The 19,757-nt window shown below is 52.8% G+C and overlaps 3 protein-coding genes across 4 annotated transcripts; all 3 read left to right on the forward strand.

The window, feature by feature from the left end:
- The first annotated feature begins 97 nt into the window (after positions 1-97).
- Positions 98-14,373, forward strand: ro-1 (ropy-1). 2 transcript variants are annotated; one of them, XM_011395906.1, is made up of 4 exons: positions 98-265; positions 334-1,214; positions 1,281-13,585; positions 13,658-14,373. In XM_011395906.1, exons 2-4 carry the CDS (start codon positions 905-907, stop codon positions 14,144-14,146), a joined length of 13,104 nt encoding a protein of 4,367 aa, XP_011394208.1. In that variant the 5' UTR covers positions 98-265; positions 334-904; the 3' UTR covers positions 14,147-14,373. The 2 variants fall into 2 exon arrangements, with proteins under 2 accessions (XP_011394208.1, XP_011394207.1); XM_011395905.1 differs by having other exon boundaries at positions 98-1,214.
- Positions 14,374-16,364: 1,991 nt separating this feature from the next.
- NCU06977 (hypothetical protein) lies at positions 16,365-18,134 on the forward strand. The gene is made up of 4 exons (XM_957524.3): positions 16,365-16,640; positions 16,707-16,923; positions 16,987-17,389; positions 17,448-18,134. The coding sequence occupies exons 1-4, from the start codon at positions 16,622-16,624 to the stop codon at positions 17,676-17,678; spliced, it is 870 nt and encodes a 289-aa protein (XP_962617.1). The 5' UTR covers positions 16,365-16,621; the 3' UTR covers positions 17,679-18,134.
- Positions 18,135-18,194: 60 nt separating this feature from the next.
- On the forward strand, positions 18,195-19,694 carry NCU06978 (hypothetical protein). The gene is made up of 2 exons (XM_957525.2): positions 18,195-18,622; positions 18,701-19,694. Exons 1-2 carry the CDS (start codon positions 18,294-18,296, stop codon positions 19,617-19,619), a joined length of 1,248 nt encoding a protein of 415 aa, XP_962618.2. The 5' UTR covers positions 18,195-18,293; the 3' UTR covers positions 19,620-19,694.
- The last annotated feature ends 63 nt before the right edge of the window (positions 19,695-19,757 follow it).

A 19,757-nucleotide genomic window follows, 5' to 3' on the forward strand; every position in this document is an offset into this window, starting at 1 on the left:
GGGCGGCGCCCACCATGGACCCCCTCTTGGACCCAGGACCACACCTCACCCCGACCTGCCGAGCGGACAGCCAGCACCACGGGCAGTTACACTACTGTGTACCTCTACACTTCCTCGGTCGCAAACCGAAGATTCACACGAACACGCATCGGGCATCCCACCGAAAAAATAACAACCCACAGAAAGTCTACAAGGGCACCATCCGCACAACACCAACAACGGACAAAGGGGAAGCTATCCTCAGCCCGTGGTTGTTGCTGCAAGAGTAAACACCCAACTCTTTGACTTTTCTAAGCTACTCATCTAACGACACTCTTTCGTCTGGACAAACAGCTGAACTTTTGCGCACACCGCCCGCCCGCCCGCCGCACATCCCCGTCCGATAGATAGAGCACATCCACATTAGAGCAGCGGGAGCAGGAAAGAAAGATACCCCACGATCATCTTCTCTTCGTCTACTAGACCGAGTACACCACCATACCTACCATTCGGTTTTTGCTTCAGCTTTTTCGTCTTCTTCTTTTTCTGCGACTGCGCCCTCGAGAACCAGTAGAGCCCGCTCCAGTCGCGCCCTTCCCTTTGATTCCATTGCTCTTGCTTGCCCGCTGTGCGCTACTAGCTCGAGTAAGGTACCTCTAGGTAGTGTCGGATACCTCCCGCTAAAGCGTCGCGTCAGTGAGTGCTACTGTATCTCGAACCACAAACGGGTAGCGACGACTTCACCCACAACATTCACGTCCCCGACGACGAGCCCTACCACCATCTACCTGTGCCGTGCGCTGTAGAGACCGACCCAGATGAAATGATCGATTAGACCGTCGAGTCCCGAACCTACCTACATCTTGCCATACCGTACCTATCGTCTCACTTCCGAACGCACCTCTCTCGGTAGTCCATCGCCATCATGATGGATTCGGTGCCTTCGCCCCCTCCCCAGCCGAGCCCGGACGCCAATGGCGTTGCGACCACGCCTTTTGCTGCTGTTGACCCTGTCAAGGTTGTCGACCATCTCGTCCTCCTGCTTGAAGCTACTCTCGGCGCAAAGCGAGACGAGCTCGAAGCGCCCGGCAGTCTCCTGTCCAAGGTTCGCTATTCGGACACCGTTCAGCGTTGCTCTCGCTTTGCCTTGGATACCCAGGTTGCCCTGTACATACAGAAAGATCTTGCTCCCACCACTACACTTGATGGAGATAATGGAGCCGAGGCGGAAGAGCGTACGTTCGGTGCTTCCACTTTGCACGCGTTGAGAAATGTAGCTAACACACGCTTTACTGCGACAGCCGAGCCTACCCATGTGTATACCATTTCAAGCGATCTGACCTCGTCCCCAACGACGGTTGCCTACCTCGTCTTGCTGAAACGCCCTCAGCCTCTCGACCCGATCGTCCCGCTTACCTCCCAGATCCAGATGCTCAACCTGCCGGGCCCTGCATACCTATCAACGAGCGGCAGCGAGCAGGGACCTACCAGCTCCCCTTACGAGATTCTCCAGCTGTATCTCCACAACGGTCTTGCTCCATATTTCGATGCGAGCACCAAAAGTCAGCAGTTGCTCAACGGTGCCAGGGGCCGTCCCGATGTTGATGCCAAGACGGGAATTCCTGTGACCAAGAAGCGCTGGACGGAGCTGGAACTGAGTCTGTCTCACCTCCAGCAAAATGTCGAGATCCCCGAGGTGTCTCTGCCCTTTCACCCTCTTGTACAGAGTACGCTTGAGGAAGCGGCCACCAAGAATGTCAAACCCTCCATCGACCTTCTTCCAGCCACCGTGCTAGCGGACAGCACGTTCCTTAACAACCTGCAGGCCACCGTCAACAACTGGATCAAGTCTATTCAGGTGATTACCAAGATGACGAGGGACCCGACGACCGGCACGGCCAACCAAGAAATCAACTTCTGGTTGTCCATGGAGGCAGCCCTCGAGGGAATCGAGAACCAACTGCGGAGTGAGGGCGTTATGCTCACGCTTGATATTCTCAAGCATGCCAAGCGTTTCCAGGCCACTGTCAGTTTCACGGCTGATACGGGCTTGAAGGAGGCCATGGAAAAGGTTCAAAAGTACAATCAGCTCATGAGAGATTTCCCGCTCGATGAGCTGTTGTCTGCCACTACCCTCACAAAGGTTCAGGAATCGATTGGGCAGATCTTTGGCCACCTCAACAAGAAGCTGAGGATATGCCCATATCCCATTCGCCGCGCGCTTCCCTTGGTCGAAGCCATTTCTGGTGACTTGGACGAGGTCCTACACCGACTGCTTCCTGGAACGGAGCTGGTCAAACTCGACTATGAAGAGTTCAAAGGTGTCATGAAGCAGGCGGGCAGCATCTTCCGCGCCTGGGACGAAAGCATCAAAGAATTCACCAATGTTGCTCGTGAAGTGACTCGCCGGCGTAACGAGAAGTTTATTCCTATCAAGATTAACCCACGCCACGCTGAGCTGCAGTCTCGCTTGGACTATGTCCACAACTTCCGTGATAACCACGAGCAACTCCAAAGGACGATTATCAACGTGCTGGGTCCGAAGGCCACTGTTAATGGTATTGTTACGGCGTCCGGCGCTAATGGCGTCGCTGTAGTCGAGGAAATCGGCGATGTGGACGCGGTTGATGAGGTTAAGCAAGCTTGGGAGGCTTTGAAGGATGTCGATTTGCTTGATTGTACCCGTGAAGGCACCGAAAAATGGGTACGCGCAGAGAATATCTACAACGAGCGCACTGCTCGTGTGGAGAATTCCATCATCGCCCGCCTTCGTGATCGTCTGGCTACGGCCAAGAACGCCAACGAGATGTTTCGCGTCTTCTCCAAGTTTAACGCCCTGTTCGTGCGCCCCAAGATTCGTGGTGCTATCGCAGAGTACCAGACACAGCTCATCGACAACGTAAAGCAGGCCATTAGCTCTCTGCACGAGCGTTTCAAGCAGCAATATGGCCACTCGGAGGCCCATGCTATGGCTCAGCTTCACGATCTGCCACCGGTGTCAGGTGCTATAATATGGGCCAGACAGATTGAGCGGCAACTCGACCAGTATATGAAAAAGGTGGAGCAAGTCCTTGGCTCAGACTGGGCTCTTCATACCGAGGGCCAAAAGCTTCAGAATGAGAGTGATCTGTTCAGGAAGAAGCTGGATACCAGGCCCATCTTTGAGGCTTGGCTTCATGATGTCCAGAGGAAGCAGATATCCATCTCCGGCTTGCTGTTCACCATCAACAGGATTCGCTCTGCTGGAAACATCCTCGAGTTGGCCGTGAACTTCGACGCGCAGGTCATCGCGTTGTTCAAGGAAACCCGAAATCTGCTTTGGCTCAACTACCCTGTCCCCCATTCGGTCAACAACGTGGCCAAAGAGGCAAAGCGCGTATATCCCTTTGCTGTCAGTCTGATGGAAAGTGTCAGGACGTTTGCCCAGACAAACCGCCAGATTTCTGACATGTCCGAGGTTGCTGTGCTGCTGAGCGGCCACCGCAACGATGTGTACACGCTGATCTCCAAGGGCATACCGCTCCGATGGGAGACATTCGTCAATACCTACGAAGTGCACTTCAAGCCAACTTTCAATCCCAACACCCCACTGGGCCAGACAGGCTCCAAGGTCAGCGAGACGAAGCATGTCATGTTCATCCGCGAGTTCGCTGCTTCGGTTTCGTTGCTGCAGTCCAAGACTCTCCTTCTTGCCAATATTTATGTCACGGTACAAAAGGCACTCAACGAGCTCAAGACCTGTCCTTACGAGGCATCGGCCTTCCAGTCACGCCTCGAAACCATCCAGCATGCAGTTGACCAGCTGAACTTGGAGCAGTACGTCAACCTTGGTTACTGGGTGGAGCGCATGAACAGGCAAATCAAGGATGTTCTGTATACTCGCTTGCAGGTCGCAATTCAGGCTTGGATACAGGCATTTGAAGACGAGGATGTTGAGCGTCCGAGCGAGCGCAAGAGGCTTCTGGAAATCGCTTCTCCTGATGCGGCGAAGTCGATTGGCCCGGTTATCAAGAGTCTGGTGCACGAAATTACCATGCGGAATCAAGTTATTTATCTCGACCCGCCTCTCGAATACGCAAGAGCCAGCTGGTTTGCCCAGTTGCAGGACTGGATTGGGGTTATCTGCAACCTAAAGAAGATCAAGGCGACCAGGTACACCATGAGCCTTAGCACAGAAGTGGTTGATGAGCCGCGCTTCAATGATCTTCCCGGCGATTGTACTGAGGAGCTTCTCAGGGTGCAGACTTCAGTGGAGAAGAAGATTCGCGAGATTGGCGCTTATGTCGACAAGTGGTTGCAGTTCCAGTCGCTCTGGGATCTCCAATCCGAGCATGTCTATGATGTTCTTGGTGACCAGCTTTCAAGGTGGCTCCAGCTTCTTCAGGAGATTCGCAAGACCAGACAAACATTCGATACCACTGAGGTTAGCCGCTCGTTTGGCCACATCACCATTGACTATGATCAGGTCCAGACAAAGGTCAATGCCAAGTACGATCAGTGGCAGCAGGATATCCTCATCAAATTTGCCAGCCGCCTCGGAAACCGCATGCGTGAAGTGTATGCCGAGCTCGAGAAGGCTCGCAAGGACCTCGAGGGCCAGGCAATGACGGCCAACTCCACGGCCGAGGCCGTCCGGTTCATCACGATTGTCCAGAGCTGCACTAGACAGGTTAAGCTGTGGGCTCCCGAGATTGAAACCTTTAGGCAGGGTGAATCGACTCTTGTCCGCCAGCGGTACCATTTCCAGAATGACTGGTTGCATGCCGAGCAGGTGGATGGCATGTGGGATATGCTCAATGAACTGCTTGCCCGCAAGAGCAAGATTGTTACCGACCAGTCTGATGCCCTTCGCGCCAAGATTACTGCCGAGGACAAGGTGGTCAACGACAAGATCGCCGAGATCGCGCACCAGTGGAACGAAGAGAAGCCCGTGTCTGGCACCATTGCTCCGGACGTCGCCTCTGCCACCCTCACGCATTTTGAGCAGCGCATTACCAAGTTGCAGGAGGAGTCGGCCATGGTTGCCAAGGCCAAGGAGGCGCTCGATCTGGCGCCAACTCCTGACACTTCGCTTGGTGTTATCCTCGAAGAAGTTCAAGACTTCAAGTCTGTTTGGGCGTCACTGTCTACCATCTGGAAGAACCTCAATGAGCTTCGTGAGACGCTTTGGAACAGTGTTCAGCCGAGAAAGATCCGTGCGTCGATCGATAATCTCATCAAAATGACCAAGGAGATGCCGAGCAGAATGAGACAGTATGCTGCGTTCGAGCACATCCAGAACGTGCTGAGGCAGCTGATGAAGGTTAATTCTATTCTGGGCGAGCTCAAGTCGGAGGCCGTGCGTGATAGGCATTGGACCAAGATCTACAAGCAAATCAAGCCAGGTAAACGCTACTCTCCTGTCTCAATGACCCTTGGAGATGTCTGGGACCTGAACCTCGTCGCTACTGAGGTGATTGTCAAGGATATCATTATCCAGGCTCAAGGTGAAATGGCCCTCGAGGAGTTCCTCAAACAGGTCCGCGAGACATGGACGAACTACGGTCTTGAGCTTGTGCAGTACCAGCAGAAGTGTCGCCTTATCCGTGGCTGGGACGACCTTTTTGCTAAGTGCAGTGAGAACTTGAACTCGCTCCAGGCCATGAAGCACTCTCCTTATTACAAGGAGTTCGAGGAGGAGGCGTCCTCTTGGGAAGAGAAACTCAACCGCGTCCATGTCTTGTTTGATATCTGGATAGACGTCCAACGCCAGTGGGTTTATTTGGAAGGCGTATTCCACGGCAACGCGGATATCAAGCATCTGCTGCCCATCGAATCTTCTCGCTTCCAGAACATTAACAGTGAATTCTTGGCGGTTATGAAGAAGGTCTACAAGCAGCCAAATGTCTTGGACGTGCTGAACATCCCCAATGTCCAGAAGTCTCTTGAGCGCCTCGCCGAGCTGCTCAACAAGATCCAAAAGGCGCTCGGCGAGTATCTCGAGAAGGAGCGTGTCTCATTCCCAAGATTTTACTTCGTTGGTGACGAAGATTTGCTGGAGATGATTGGTAACAGCAACGACACCATGCGCATTGCCAAGCATTTCAAGAAGATGTTCGCTGGCCTCAACGGTCTTGTCATGGATGATGAGGGAGTCATCTCCGGCTTTACCAGCAAAGAAGGCGAGACAGTCAGACTCAAGAAGGAGATCAACCTCGTGAAGACCCCCAGGATCAACGACTGGCTCGCGCTGCTGGAGAATGGTATGAAGGTTACGCTTGCCGAACTGCTCGCTGAGGCAGTGGACGAGTTTACACCCATTTTCTCGAGCGAAAACGTTGATCGCGACGCACTGATCAAGTTCATGAACACCTACCCCAGTCAGATCGTCGTGCTCGCTACGCAGGTGGTTTGGACCACCGCGGTGGACCAGGCACTCGCCGATGGCGGAAAGGACCTCCAGTTGCTGTTTGACCGCGAAGTTCAGGTCCTTCGGATGCTTGCTGATACTGTTCTCGGCGATCTTGAAGTCCTGCTTCGGAAGAAGTGCGAGCAGCTTATCACTGAATGCGTCCACCAGCGCGATGTGATTGAGAAGCTCGTCAAACTTAACGCCAACTCCAACACACACTACATGTGGCTTCTGCAGATGCGCTATGTTTACAACCCAGAAGGGGACTTCCTCCAGCGTCTGCACATCAAGATGGCCAATGCCAAGCTTAACTATGGCTTTGAATATCTCGGTGTTCCTGATCGACTTGTTCGCACGCCGCTTACAGACAGGTGCTTCCTCACTCTCACCCAAGCTCTGTGCCAGCGGTTGGGTGGTTCGCCATATGGTCCTGCTGGAACAGGTAAGACGGAGTCCGTCAAGGCGCTCGGTCTACAGCTCGGTCGCTTCACGCTGGTCTTCTGCTGTGATGATACCTTTGACAACCAGGCCATGGGCCGTATCTTCCTTGGTATCTGCCAGGTCGGTGCTTGGGGCTGCTTCGATGAGTTCAACCGTCTTGAGGAGAAGATTCTCTCGGCTGTCTCGCAACAGATCCAGGATATCCAGCTCGGCCTGAAGATGGGCGCCGAAGATGAAAAGGCGCAGATCGAGCTTGACGGCAGACAAATCCACGTCAACGCCAACGCCGGTATTTTCATTACCATGAACCCTGGTTACGCTGGCCGTTCCAACCTGCCCGATAACTTGAAGAAACTGTTCAGGAGCGTGGCCATGTCGAAGCCCGACAAGGAGCTCATTGCTGAGGTCATGCTGTACTCCCAGGGCTTCAATCAGGCAAAGCAGTTGAGTAAGCATACCGTGCCGTTCTTCGACCAGTGCTCTGAAAAACTGTCCAAGCAGGCGCATTACGACTTCGGTCTCAGAGCCCTCAAGAGCGTGCTGGTTAGTTCCGGTGGCCTGAAGCGCGCCAGACTGCTGGAGACCGGCGATGCTGAGTCGCTTGGCCCGGAAGATGTTGTCGAGCCTGAGATTATCGTGCAAAGCATCAGAGAAACAATTGCCCCCAAGTTGATCAAGTCCGATGTGGAGATCATGATGGAGATTGAAAGCGTTTGCTTCCCTGGTGTGAAGTACGTACCTGCCAGCCTTGAAAAGCTGCAAGAGGCCATCAGGCGTTTGGCGGCGGAAAGGCAGCTGGTGGTCAACGACATCTGGATGACCAAGGTCCTGCAGCTTTATCAGATCCAAAAGATTCACCATGGTGTCATGATGGTGGGCAACTCTGGCTCGGGCAAGTCGGCTGCATGGCGGTTGTTGCTCGACGCCCTACAGCAAACGGAGAACGTCGAGGGCGTCTCTCATGTCATTGACAGCAAGGTCATGTCTAAGGAAGCTCTCTATGGCAACCTGGATTCTACCACCAGAGAGTGGACTGATGGTCTGTTCACCAGTATTCTCCGTAAGATTGTTGATAACCTTCGTGGAGAGGACGCCAAGCGCCACTGGATTGTCTTTGACGGTGACGTCGACCCCGAATGGGTTGAAAACTTGAACAGTGTTCTCGACGACAACAAGCTTCTCACTTTGCCCAACGGTGAGCGTCTCAACCTCCCACCCAACGTTCGGATCATGTTCGAGGTCGAAAATCTCAAATATGCCACCCTCGCCACTGTCAGTCGATGCGGTATGGTCTGGTTCAGCGAGGACACCGTCACCCCCGACATGATGGTTTCCAACTACATTGAGACCTTGCGAACCGTCGCCTTCGAAGACCTCGACGAGGATGCGGTCGCTACAGGCCAGAGCTCTGCTAAGGCACTGGCTGTCCAGAGCCAAGCCGCTGATCTGCTCCAAGAGTTCTTGACGAGAGACAACCTGATCAATGAGGTTCTCAAGGAGGCTGCAAACTACGAGCACATCATGGAATTCACAGTCGCGAGAGTGCTTAGTACCTTGTTCTCGCTCCTGAACAAGGCTGTCAGAGATATCATCGAGTACAATTCCGCTCACGTTGATTTCCCTATGGATCCAGAGCAGGTGGAGGGGTATATTGCCAAAAAGGTGCTCCTTGCTTTGGTTTGGGCACTCACTGGTGATTGCCCTCTCAAGGACCGCAAGGCCTTTGGTGACAAGGTCGCAGGATTGGCGAGCTTCGGGTCACCGCCATTGGATGGCACGAGCTCGTTGATTGACTTCACTGTCACAATGCCTCAGGGCGAATGGCAGACTTGGCAGCAGCATGTTCCTACCATAGAGGTTAATACCCACTCGGTCACTCAGACTGATGTCGTCATCCCCACGCTCGACACCATCCGCCACGAGGATGTGTTGTACTCATGGCTGGCTGAGCATAAGCCGCTGCTTCTTTGCGGTCCTCCGGGTTCCGGTAAGACAATGACGCTGTTTAGCGCTCTGAGGAAGTTGCCCAACATGGAGGTCGTCGGCCTCAACTTCTCGAGTGCTACTACACCGGACCTGCTCATCAAGACTTTCGAGCAGTATTGCGAGTACAAGAAGACCTTGAACGGTGTTATGCTTTCGCCTACCCAGATTGGACGCTGGCTTGTCATCTTCTGTGATGAAATCAACTTACCTGCTCCCGACAAATACGGTACTCAGCGTGCCATTTCCTTCCTCCGCCAGCTGGTTGAACACAATGGCTTCTGGAGAACGTCAGACAAGGCATGGGTCACTCTTGATAGAATCCAGTTTGTTGGTGCTTGCAATCCTCCTACCGATGCTGGTCGTACGCCCATGGGTGCGAGATTCCTCAGACACGCACCTCTCATCATGGTTGATTACCCCGGTGAGCTGTCGCTCATGCAGATCTATGGCAGCTTCAACGCGGCCGTTCTCAAGGTCATTCCCTCGCTGCGCGGATACGCCGAGGCACTTACCCAGGCCATGGTGCGCTTCTATCTCGAGTCGCAAGAACGGTTCACACCCAAGATTCAACCGCACTATGTCTACAGTCCTCGTGAATTGACGAGATGGGTGCGTGGTGTGTACGAAGCCATCAGGCCGCTTGAGACCTTGTCCGTCGAGGGCCTCATCCGTATCTGGGCCCACGAAGCGCTGCGTCTGTTCCAAGACAGATTGGTTGACGAGGAAGAGCGCAAGTGGACTGATGATGCGGTGCGCAGAATTGCCATGGAGTACTTCCCTACGATCGATGAACACAAGGCGCTTGGCGGACCTATCCTTTTCTCTAACTGGCTATCCAAGAATTACGTACCGGTCGATCGCGAGCAGTTGCGCGATTTCGTCAAGGCCAGACTCAAGACTTTCTGCGAGGAAGAAGTTGATGTGCCCCTCATTCTGTTCAACGATGTCCTGGAGCATGTCTTGCGCATTGATCGTGTGTTCAGACAGCCCCAAGGCCATTTGATTCTCATCGGTGTCAGTGGCTCGGGCAAGACGACGCTGTCAAGATTTGTGGCTTGGATGAACGGTTTGAAGGTGTTCCAGATCAAGGTGCATGGCAAGTATTCGGCGGAGGACTTTGATGAAGATCTGAGGGAGGTGTTGAGGAGGTGTGGTTGCAAGGGAGAGAAGATCTGCTTCATTATGGATGAGTCCAACGTGCTGGATTCCGGTTTCCTCGAAAGGATGAATACCCTTCTGGCTAACGCGGAGGTGCCGGGTCTGTTCGAGGGCGATGATCTTGCTGCGCTCATGACAGCTTGCAAAGAAGGCGCGCAGCGCCAGGGCTTGCTGCTCGATTCACAGGAAGAGCTGTACAAGTGGTTCACGGGCCAGATTGTCAAGAATCTTCACGTCGTGTTCACCATGAACCCGCCCGGTGAGGACGGCCTGTCGTCCAAGGCTGCCACGTCGCCTGCGCTCTTCAACCGTTGCGTGCTCAACTGGTTTGGAGACTGGTCCGATCAAGCACTGTTCCAAGTTGCGCACGAGCTTACTCATTCTGTGGATTTGGATCGGCCGAACTGGACCGCACCGGATACCATTCCCGTTGCCTACAGGGGTCTCAACTTGCCGCCTTCGCACAGAGAGGCTGTTGTCAACGCGATGGTTTACATCCATTACTCGCTGCAGCGCTTCAATGCCAAGCTGCTCAAACAGCAGGGCAAGATCACTTTCCTCACTCCCCGTCACTTCCTCGATTTCGTTGCCCAATACGTCAAGCTATACAACGAAAAGCGGGAAGATCTCGAAGAGCAGCAACGCCATCTCAACGTTGGTTTGGAGAAGTTGCGTGACACCGTCGACAAGGTCCGTGACCTCAGGGTCACTCTCTCGGAGAAGAAGGCTCAGTTGGAGCAGAAGGACGCTGAAGCCAACGAGAAACTGCAGCGCATGGTGGCTGATCAACGCGAGGCCGAGCAAAGGAAGAACATCTCTCTCGAGATTCAGGCCGCGCTAGAGAAGCAGGAAGCCGAGGTTGCATCCCGCAAGAAGGTCGTGCTTGAGGATCTCGCCAGGGCGGAGCCAGCTGTCGAGGAGGCCAAGGCTTCCGTCAGCAGCATCAAGAGGCAACATCTCACGGAAGTCAGGTCTATGCCTACTCCCCCCTCTGGTGTCAAGCTTGCGCTTGAGTCCGTTTGCACGCTCATTGGCCACAAGGCGAACGACTGGAAGACGATCCAGGGTATTGTGCGCAGAGATGACTTCATTGCCAGCATTGTCAACTTCAACAATGAGAAGCAGATGACCAAGAGTCTCAGGGTCAAGATGCGCAACGAGTTCTTGGCCAACCCGGAGTTTACCTTTGAGAAAGTCAATCGCGCGTCCAAGGCCTGCGGGCCCCTCGTGCAGTGGGTGGAGGCGCAGGTTAACTATGCTGAGATTCTGGACCGTGTTGGTCCCCTTAGGGAAGAAGTCATGTTGCTCGAGGAACAGGCTTTACAGACCAAGGCCGAGGCCAAGGCTGTTGAGCAGACAATCTCCACCCTTGAAAACAGTATCGCGCGGTACAAGACCGAGTACGCCGCACTCATCAGCGAGACGCAAGCCATCAAGGCGGAGATGTCGAGGGTGCAGTTCAAGGTTGACAGGAGTGTCAAGCTTCTTGACAGCTTGTCGAGCGAGAGGACTCGTTGGGAGGAGGGCAGCAGGTCTTTTGAGACACAAATCAGCACGCTTGTCGGCGACGTCCTAGTCGCGGCGGCTTTCTTGGCTTACAGCGGTCTGTACGACCAGACCTTCCGCAAGTCGATGATGGAAGACTGGCTCCACCAGCTGCACTTGTCGGGCGTCCAGTTCAAGCAACACAACCCGATGACCGAGTATCTCTCGACTGCGGATGAGAGGCTCAGCTGGCAGGAGAACACGCTGCCTGTGGACGATTTGTGCACGGAGAATGCGATTATCCTCAAGAGATTCAACCGGTACCCGCTCATCATCGATCCTTCGGGTCGCGCTACCGAGTTCCTTAACAGGGAGTCTAAGGATCGCAAGCTTACCGTCACAAGTTTCCTGGACGATTCGTTCACCAAGGTCCTTGAAAGTTCCCTTCGTTTCGGTAACCCTATTCTCATTCAGGATGCTGAACACCTCGATCCTGTGCTCAACCACGTGCTCAACAAGGAATACCAGAAGACCGGTGGCCGTGTCCTCATCCAACTTGGCAAGCAGCAAATCGATTTCTCGCCTGCATTCAAGCTTTACCTCTCTACCAGGGATCCATCTGCTACGTTCGCGCCGGATATTTGCAGTAGGACGACCTTTGTCAACTTCACGGTCACGCAGAGCAGTTTGCAGACGCAGTCACTCAACGAGGTTCTCAAGTCTGAGAGACCTGACGTAGATGAGAGGCGGTCCAACCTTATCAAGCTGCAGGGCGAGTTCAAGGTCCATCTCCGCCAACTTGAGAAGAAGCTGCTCCAGGCGCTCAACGAGTCGCGTGGCAACATTCTTGATGACGACCATGTTATCGAGACACTCGAGACCCTCAAGACGGAGGCGGCCGAGATTTCAGCCAAGATGAGCAACACCGAGGGCGTCATGGCCGAAGTGGAGCAGATCACACTGCAGTACAACATCATTGCCAGGTCTTGCAGTGCTGTCTTCGCCGTACTCGAACAGCTGCACTATCTCAACCACTTCTACCGGTTCTCGCTGCAGTACTTCCTCGATATCTTCCATTCTGTGCTCCGCGGAAATCCCCATCTGGCAAACGAAACAAACCACAATGTTAGACGGGATATCATTGTCAAGGATCTCTTTGTGGCCACCTTCAAGCGCACCGCGCTGGGTCTCTTGCAGAAGGACCGCATCACTCTTGCTATGCTTCTTGCGCAAGCTTCGCCCTACAAGATGGACAAGGGCCTGTTGGATATCATTCTCGACGAGCGTATCGAGGGTAAGGATGTCTCGATTGATCAGAACACCCGCGAAGAAGCATTTGCGCGGGCGAAGAAGATTCCTGCTCTCAAGAACAAGATCGACGCAGTTCCAGAAGCGGATTGGGAGAAGTTCTTCACCGAGGAGTTGGCTGAGGACTTTGTTCCCAAGATCTGGAACGACGAAACTGAGCCGAACGACCGCGCGCTTATGTCGCTGCTGCTTGTCAAGCTCTTCCGCCTCGATCGTTTCGTCCCTGCGGCGGAGCGCTTCGTCACTCTTGTCTTCGGCTCAGACCTGTTTGACATTGTCGAGGACCTCAAGCAAACCGTTGATCAAGTGTCGGCCATCCTTCCCATCGCTCTGGTTTCCTCCCCTGGCTTCGATGCCTCTTACAAGGTCGATGGTCTCGTTGAGCGCATGCGCGTCCGCTGCACAAACATTGCCATGGGTTCGGCCGAAGCTGAAGGCAGTGCCGACAAGGCCATCGCCAACGCCGCTCAGACCGGATCATGGGTTCTCATCAAGAACGTCCATCTCGCTCCCGGCTGGCTTCAGGGCGTGGAGAAGAAGATGGAGACGCTCAACCCCAACCCCGAGTTCAGACTGTTCTTGTCGATGGAGTCGAGCCCCAAGATCCCTGTCAACTTGCTGCGTGCCTCAAGAGTGCTCATGTACGAGCAGCCTGCGGGTGTCAGGGCGAACATGAAGGATTCCATGTCGAGCATCTCGACCAGGTCGCTCAAGAGCCCCGTCGAGAGGACAAGGTTGTATCTGCTGCTGTCTTTCTTGCACGCCGTTGTCCAGGAAAGATTGCGGTATGCGCCTAACCTAGGCTGGAAGGGTTTCTGGGAGTTCAATGATGCTGACGTAAGTTCTTCTTCAACTATATCCCTCTTGCTTACCTTCAATGGTTGATGGCGCTAACCAAACCAAACACAGTACGAATGCTCCGCGCACGTCATCGATACCTGGATTGACACGGCCGCCCACGGCCGCACCAACATCGCTCCTTCCAACATCCCCTGGGAGATGATCCGTTACCTTATCGTCGAGACCTACGGCGGCAAGATTGACGACGAGAACGACTTCAAGATGCTCAACCAGCTCGTCCACACCTTTTTGACGCCGTCCGCCTTCGATATTGGCCACAAGCTTGTCGAAGTCAGCCATGATGCGGAGGATGAACAGAAGGATGCGGCGACCGGAGGTGACCTTGTGGTGCCCAGTGGCACATCGCTGCAGGAGTTCATGAGCTGGATCCAGAAGCTACCGGAGCGCGAGCCGCCTACATACTTGGGCTTGCCGGCGAATGCGGAGAAGTTATTGTTGGTGGGACTGGGTAAGAGTTTGATTGGGAACTTGAAGAAGGTGACGGATTTGTTGGATGAGGGGGAGGCGATTATGGCAGAGGCTTCTGAGGCTGCCTGAGCTAGTCTACTTGAGGGGTTTGGGTGTTGGGGACATGGGCTGGTGAGAGGATGATGATGAATTACTAGAGGATATGGACAAAGGGTTGTGGTGAGATGGGATTCTTACGACGTGTTGGGCGTTAGGGCGCTTCGTCTTGTTATTTATTTGTTGAACTTGTGCTCATATTTAGAAGAGGCGTTTAGATAGAATGCTTTTTTTTTCCCTCAATGATGTGTAGTCTTCATAATAGTGACATGTCATGATGACAGTGAAGTTGTGGTACTTGAAGGTGATTAAGTACTAGTACAGTGATGCTCACAAAATACTGCCACCCTTACCCCATTGGAAGGGAAAGTGACAGTATCTTTATTGATTACGAGTTTACGAAGGCTGACCATTAACCATAAGCAAATCAGAGGTCGGTGATCTGAGACATCAAGAGATCGATCAATGTAATGATGGCACATGATTTTTGATAGTATCATGCCAAGCATGTCAATGTGGACGAGAAGACATTCAACTCCTTCCGTCCGTCGATGCTCTTGAGCCTCTCAACCTTTGAATCTTCATTTCGAGAATCCGCGACCATGTTATTGGGCAGGAACAGGACTCGCGTTCGGCAGCACAGGGTTGGGGCTTTCACAATGGCAGTGATTACGATTGCTTTCAGGGTCCAGTTGGTTGATACCTAGGTGTGTGTGTCGTTTGATCACGGTTTTAAGTCAACCGGGGAAAGACTCCATCCACTAAACCTATGACATTGGATATCTGTCTGGACTCGCCGCTCAGTCGGAATGTCAGTCAGATATAAAGATAGCACCTGGAGCAGTGATTGGTCATGTACATGGCCCCAGGTCGATCGTCGAAGATACATACACACCCAATAAGGCTGAGTGGATGTTTCGTGATTGAGCTCAAGATGACACTGGCAGCACAGCATGATGCCGCTTGAGGTGGTCGCCCGGCAGAACTTATGCTCTCGTATCAAAACATCGGGATCTTGTACATATGCGGGCATCGATGGGAACGAAAGTAAACAAAATAAACAAAACAGAGGCGGCGGTGTCCCGTCCATCTATCCCAGTGGTATGCCGTCCGTACTTAGCTAGCGGCTTTCCATCCACGGCACTGCCCATCCTTTTATCAAGGCTAAGATGCTCAACATTTGTATGAACGAATGCCGAAGGAAAGCGCCCTCTTCATGAGTCTCGAATGCCGTTGTAACTTCCTTTTGTGGGATGAACAGGCAGATGGACTGATCGCTACTTGCAGTGTATAGGCTGGCTCGGAGGCGACGAACAGGGCAAGTACGATGACGACATTGCCCAGCCGTTTTGCCCAATCACAAGCATGGAAAGACCTCATCTGCCCTTTCAGCCCCACCTCTCTTCCCACTCTGTGCATTCCTCAAGGTTCTCAAAGTTCGAGACTCGTACACTAGAAACCCGACCTCTGCTGTTTTCCCACCGTTATATCCAACTTGACTCTTTTTAGTCATGATAACCATTGCACCGGTGAACGGATTTGCATTGTGCAAATCAAAAAGGTCTGCCAGTCGCGAATGCGTGAAACGGTCCGCACATCATCAGCAGATAGATCGATGGCTTGCGCAAGTCTACTAACAAGCTACCGCCCGGCTTCAGCTCCAGGACCTTGTCCGAGTCCAGGGTCATGTGGTGAAACCGCCGGGGAAGATGAACCTGATAATGGTTACTTCTGCCTGGGATTACAACCACAACCGAGCTTTCCATTGAAAGAGCTGCTTGTTTCTGGCCTGTTGTGGGTGGGTGGCACGGATCGGATGAACAAACAAAAAAGGCCAAGACAGTGACGCACTTACGCGGCTACCTATGTAAAGAAGTAGAGAGGTAGCGAGGTACCTCTTATTTTATACTACGTTCTCTTTGGCTCATCTTGATGGCCGTCCTGGGTCTCAATGGAATTCCCCTTCGCAAGAAGTGGCCTCATTTTCCCACGCGGGGTAGCAGCCAAAAGTCACTTACTTCGTTTGGGTGAAACGTCCTGTATAAAGGAAGTCGGAGTATACGTAGAGGTAGTAGTAGTGAGAGCAAGGAACAAGGAAGGGAAACGTACGAGACATTCCTTCCTTTTGCCCCCCCGTTCGGTATTGCATGGAAGAGTTACACTAAGTACTCTTGCTGAATGGGAATTCCTCGTGTGTAGCTCAACTTCCCGTGGTGCTTGTCCACTTACATCCGTCCATTGCCTCCTCCATTGCTTCCCCGCAAACCGAAACACTCTCCACACACCCTCTTCCCATTTTCCATCCCAATCTGGTCTTGTCTGCCTGTTTTTGTTTTTCCTCGGCCCTTACATAACACCCCACATCCGTCCGCAGGACTACTTTGTCACCTCTCTTCTTCCTCGTATTTCCCCCCCCCTCGGTCGGAATCTTTTCCAAATACACAACACCATCAACCATAGGTCTGCCCACTGAGCTCACACAGGTCCATCTTCCCTTTGCTGCTCAACATGGCGAACTTCAGCGATCGTAGGTGGATATCTATACTCTCATCAGTCTTGTCTTACACAGCAGCGCTGACTAGTTTTCCAACAGTCAACCCCTTCGCGAAGCGGGAAACGCATAGTTCGACATCCATCACCACCTACAAGGTCCTGACTTTGCTATCTTGGGTCCTGTCCGTGATCACGACCGTTTACTACGATTTCGAATCGCCTCACGATGGACACCTCATTCGCCGTACGATTTGGGGCCAGAACTATGCCCATCGTTCGGGCTTCACGCAGAATGCCACCATTACCTCCATTTACTGGTGAGTATTACCATGCACAAATTCACCAGTCGCGGTCTTGTATCGATGCTGACACCTGAACAGGCTTGTCTTGTTCATTCTCCAGCTAGTCTACATCGGCCACCTCTTCTCTAAAGATTCCGCCCAGGTCAACGCTGCCGCCTCTGTCGGTAGCCACTTCATCTTCAACAACCTGCTTCACTTTGGGTGGGTGATGCTCTTCGTTCGCTCGCACTTCATCTGGTCCGAGATCTTGTTGATCATCAACTTCATCAACCTCACGTCGCTGTACTTCCGCCATAATACGTACCCCAGGGGCATCCACATGCCCGCTGTTTCTGGTCCCCTCGCCTGGACCTTCGTTGCTCTGTACTGGAACGGTGCCATTATGGTCCCTGCCCAGCATAGCTTCGTTGCTCGTATCTTTGCCAACGTCTTCATTTGGTCGATCTTGGTCTACGGAATGTTCTTCATTGTCATTTACAAGGTAAGCTTTCCACAGTTCATTTGTTACATTATAGACACTGTTTACTAACAGCTCGCAGGACTACACCATGGGCTTCAACCTAAGCGTTCTGAGTGCTTCCTTGGGAGTCGCCCAGTTCTTTGACCGCGTCATTGCATTCCAGTGGATCTTCGCCTTCACCATCATGGCTGTGCTGTTTGTCTTCACGGTGGTCGTCGCCGTACCTGCTTGGACCGGTAAGGAGGTCAGCTGGGGCACACGCCAGACTCAGCCCGATGCCGAGCGTGCTCCTCTTCTCAACGACAACTAAGGATCTTGACAAAGAAGTGTTACCTCGCCCGTACATGCACGGACTACATTTCTGGAAGAAGGGTAAAACCTCAAAAGTTGTTCGATGTTGAAAATACTCATGACAGCTTTCAGTCGTTGATCGGAACTGCGGCATTGGTCGTCCGCGGTGTAGGAAATTATTTGCATCGAAAGCATGAAGAACTTTGTCTCATACAGGTAATCATGTGCCTCACAAGCACCAAAAAAGGGAAGGATTTGGAGAATTATCAACAGAATGCGCGAAGGTGTCGAAAAAAAGAGAATGAGAGTTCAAATATCGTCGTTCAGGCTTCCTTTACCTTATTGTCCATAATAGGTAACTTACCTTATCGATAATGTATCGTTAAAGCGATTCATGACGTAGGGTTGTCGCAACGGCCGTGTTTTAGCGTGTTTGTCCGTCCTTGTAGGGCATTTTAGTGAATGCTTCAGTGGTCTAGAACCTAACTCATCAGATCCCTGCGAGGTTTTGCACGTTACATTGTCCCATCACAATGCCGTCACCTCGGTGTCCTGCTCACCACTACCTATTCCTCTTCTCAGCTTGACAGACTCACTAAGCAAGCTGCTACCCAGGGGCATAAGATATGCCACCATGGCATCTCGACTCATCCGCTTTCCATGGCCCATGAATGTTGGGACCGATATCTGCCAGGTATCGCGAATCCAAACCATCTTGTCTTGCCCTACCGGCCGCGGTCGACACTTTGTTCGCAGGATCCTGTGTGAAGAAGAGTTGAGGCGGCCTAGCTCCAAACTCAAATCATACTTGCGTGCTGTGCTACAGTTTGCAAAGGAGCATGACGCGCTTAAGCAGCAGGGCAAGGAGACCGAGGGGTTCGGTCATGGTCATAAACGGCTAGAACAGAAGTGGAAGGGTCATGGTGTGGATTTGGGCGAGGTAGCTGCTTTTATGGCTGGGAGGTAAGTAATCTAGGCTTTCGTTCTCTATCTCAGAGACAGACTAGGGGTAGCCAACACTGTTGACCTTTTGGACTATAGGTTCGCAGCAAAAGAAGCAGCTATCAAAGCCCATCCGCATCGTCACTTGACCTTTCACGACATCATCGTCGCCAAGGCAGCGGAACTGGACCAGATTGAGAGAGAACTAGCCGCCTCCTCCTCCTCCTCCTCTTCTTCTTCTTCTTCTAAAACCTTCACCGGCTCAACAACCGGGCCCACCACCAAAGTAGATCCCAAGAACATCATGCCCGAGGACCGCCTCTTTGACCAACAGCTCGACACCAACAACAACAACAACAACAACAACCACCACCACAACAAGCATCACCACGTCTTTGAAGGTTCCGCCCGTGGCCCAACCACCCCCGTGGATACCCAAGACATCATGCCTGAGGATCAGGTCTTTGATTATCAGCTAGAAACCGACAAACCCACCAACGGGTCCGTTGACAGAGCTCTTCTTCGTCGTCGAAGTCGAAGCTTCACTGGTTCCCAAACGGGTCCTACTACGCCAGTCGACACCAAGGACATCATGCCCGAGGACATGGTATTTGATTACCACCTGGAAACAGACAAGAGACCACCGTTTGAAGGGTCTACGACTGGTCCGACCACCCCTGTGGATACAAAGGATATCATGCCAGAGGATCGAATGTTTGATTATCACCTTGAGACAGACAAGCCTGATATAATTACAGACTCAAGTGATGGCACGCTGGTGGGGGGGAGGGGGAGGACGACAATAGCAGCAGAAGCATCTCCTGGTAGGGCGAGGTTGGGAAGTGGGCCGCCTGTGGCTATTATCAGGGGGGTGGTTAAGGGAGGAGGTGATGCAGACCATCATCAGGTGGCGCTGCTTAGTATTAGCCATGATGGCGATTATGCTACTGCTACTTGTGTGGGGTTTGATGCGGGCAGTATGGTGAAGGGAGGGTTGGGATGGATGGTTTCTCGGTGAGGGTGAGGTGAGTGACGACCGGACAGTCAGAAGAACTGTGCCTTTTCTGATCATTCCACCTCCCCCCCCCCCCCCCCCCCCCGTCATGGGAATTGGGAGAAATGGAAGGGTGGGTTGTATTACTATTATATTTATCAC

The sequence above is a fragment of the Neurospora crassa genome, linkage group IV (genome assembly GCF_000182925.2).
Source record: "Neurospora crassa OR74A linkage group IV, whole genome shotgun sequence".
Classification (NCBI taxonomy): Eukaryota; Fungi; Ascomycota; class Sordariomycetes; order Sordariales; family Sordariaceae; genus Neurospora; species Neurospora crassa.

Coding starts and splice junctions, on each gene's coding strand:
- NCU06978 (XM_957525.2), top strand. CDS start 18,294: ATGGCATCTCGACTCATCCGCTTTCCATGGCCCATGAATGTTGGGACC. Junction 18,623..18,700: donor GCTGCTTTTATGGCTGGGAG/GTAAGTAATCTA, acceptor TTTGGACTATAG/GTTCGCAGCAAAAGAAGCAG.
- ro-1 (XM_011395905.1), top strand. CDS start 905: ATGATGGATTCGGTGCCTTCGCCCCCTCCCCAGCCGAGCCCGGACGCC. Junction 1,215..1,280: donor TGGAGCCGAGGCGGAAGAGC/GTACGTTCGGTG, acceptor TTACTGCGACAG/CCGAGCCTACCCATGTGTAT. Junction 13,586..13,657: donor GGGAGTTCAATGATGCTGAC/GTAAGTTCTTCT, acceptor AACCAAACACAG/TACGAATGCTCCGCGCACGT.
- NCU06977 (XM_957524.3), top strand. Junction 16,924..16,986: donor ACCATTACCTCCATTTACTG/GTGAGTATTACC, acceptor ACACCTGAACAG/GCTTGTCTTGTTCATTCTCC. Junction 17,390..17,447: donor TCTTCATTGTCATTTACAAG/GTAAGCTTTCCA, acceptor AACAGCTCGCAG/GACTACACCATGGGCTTCAA.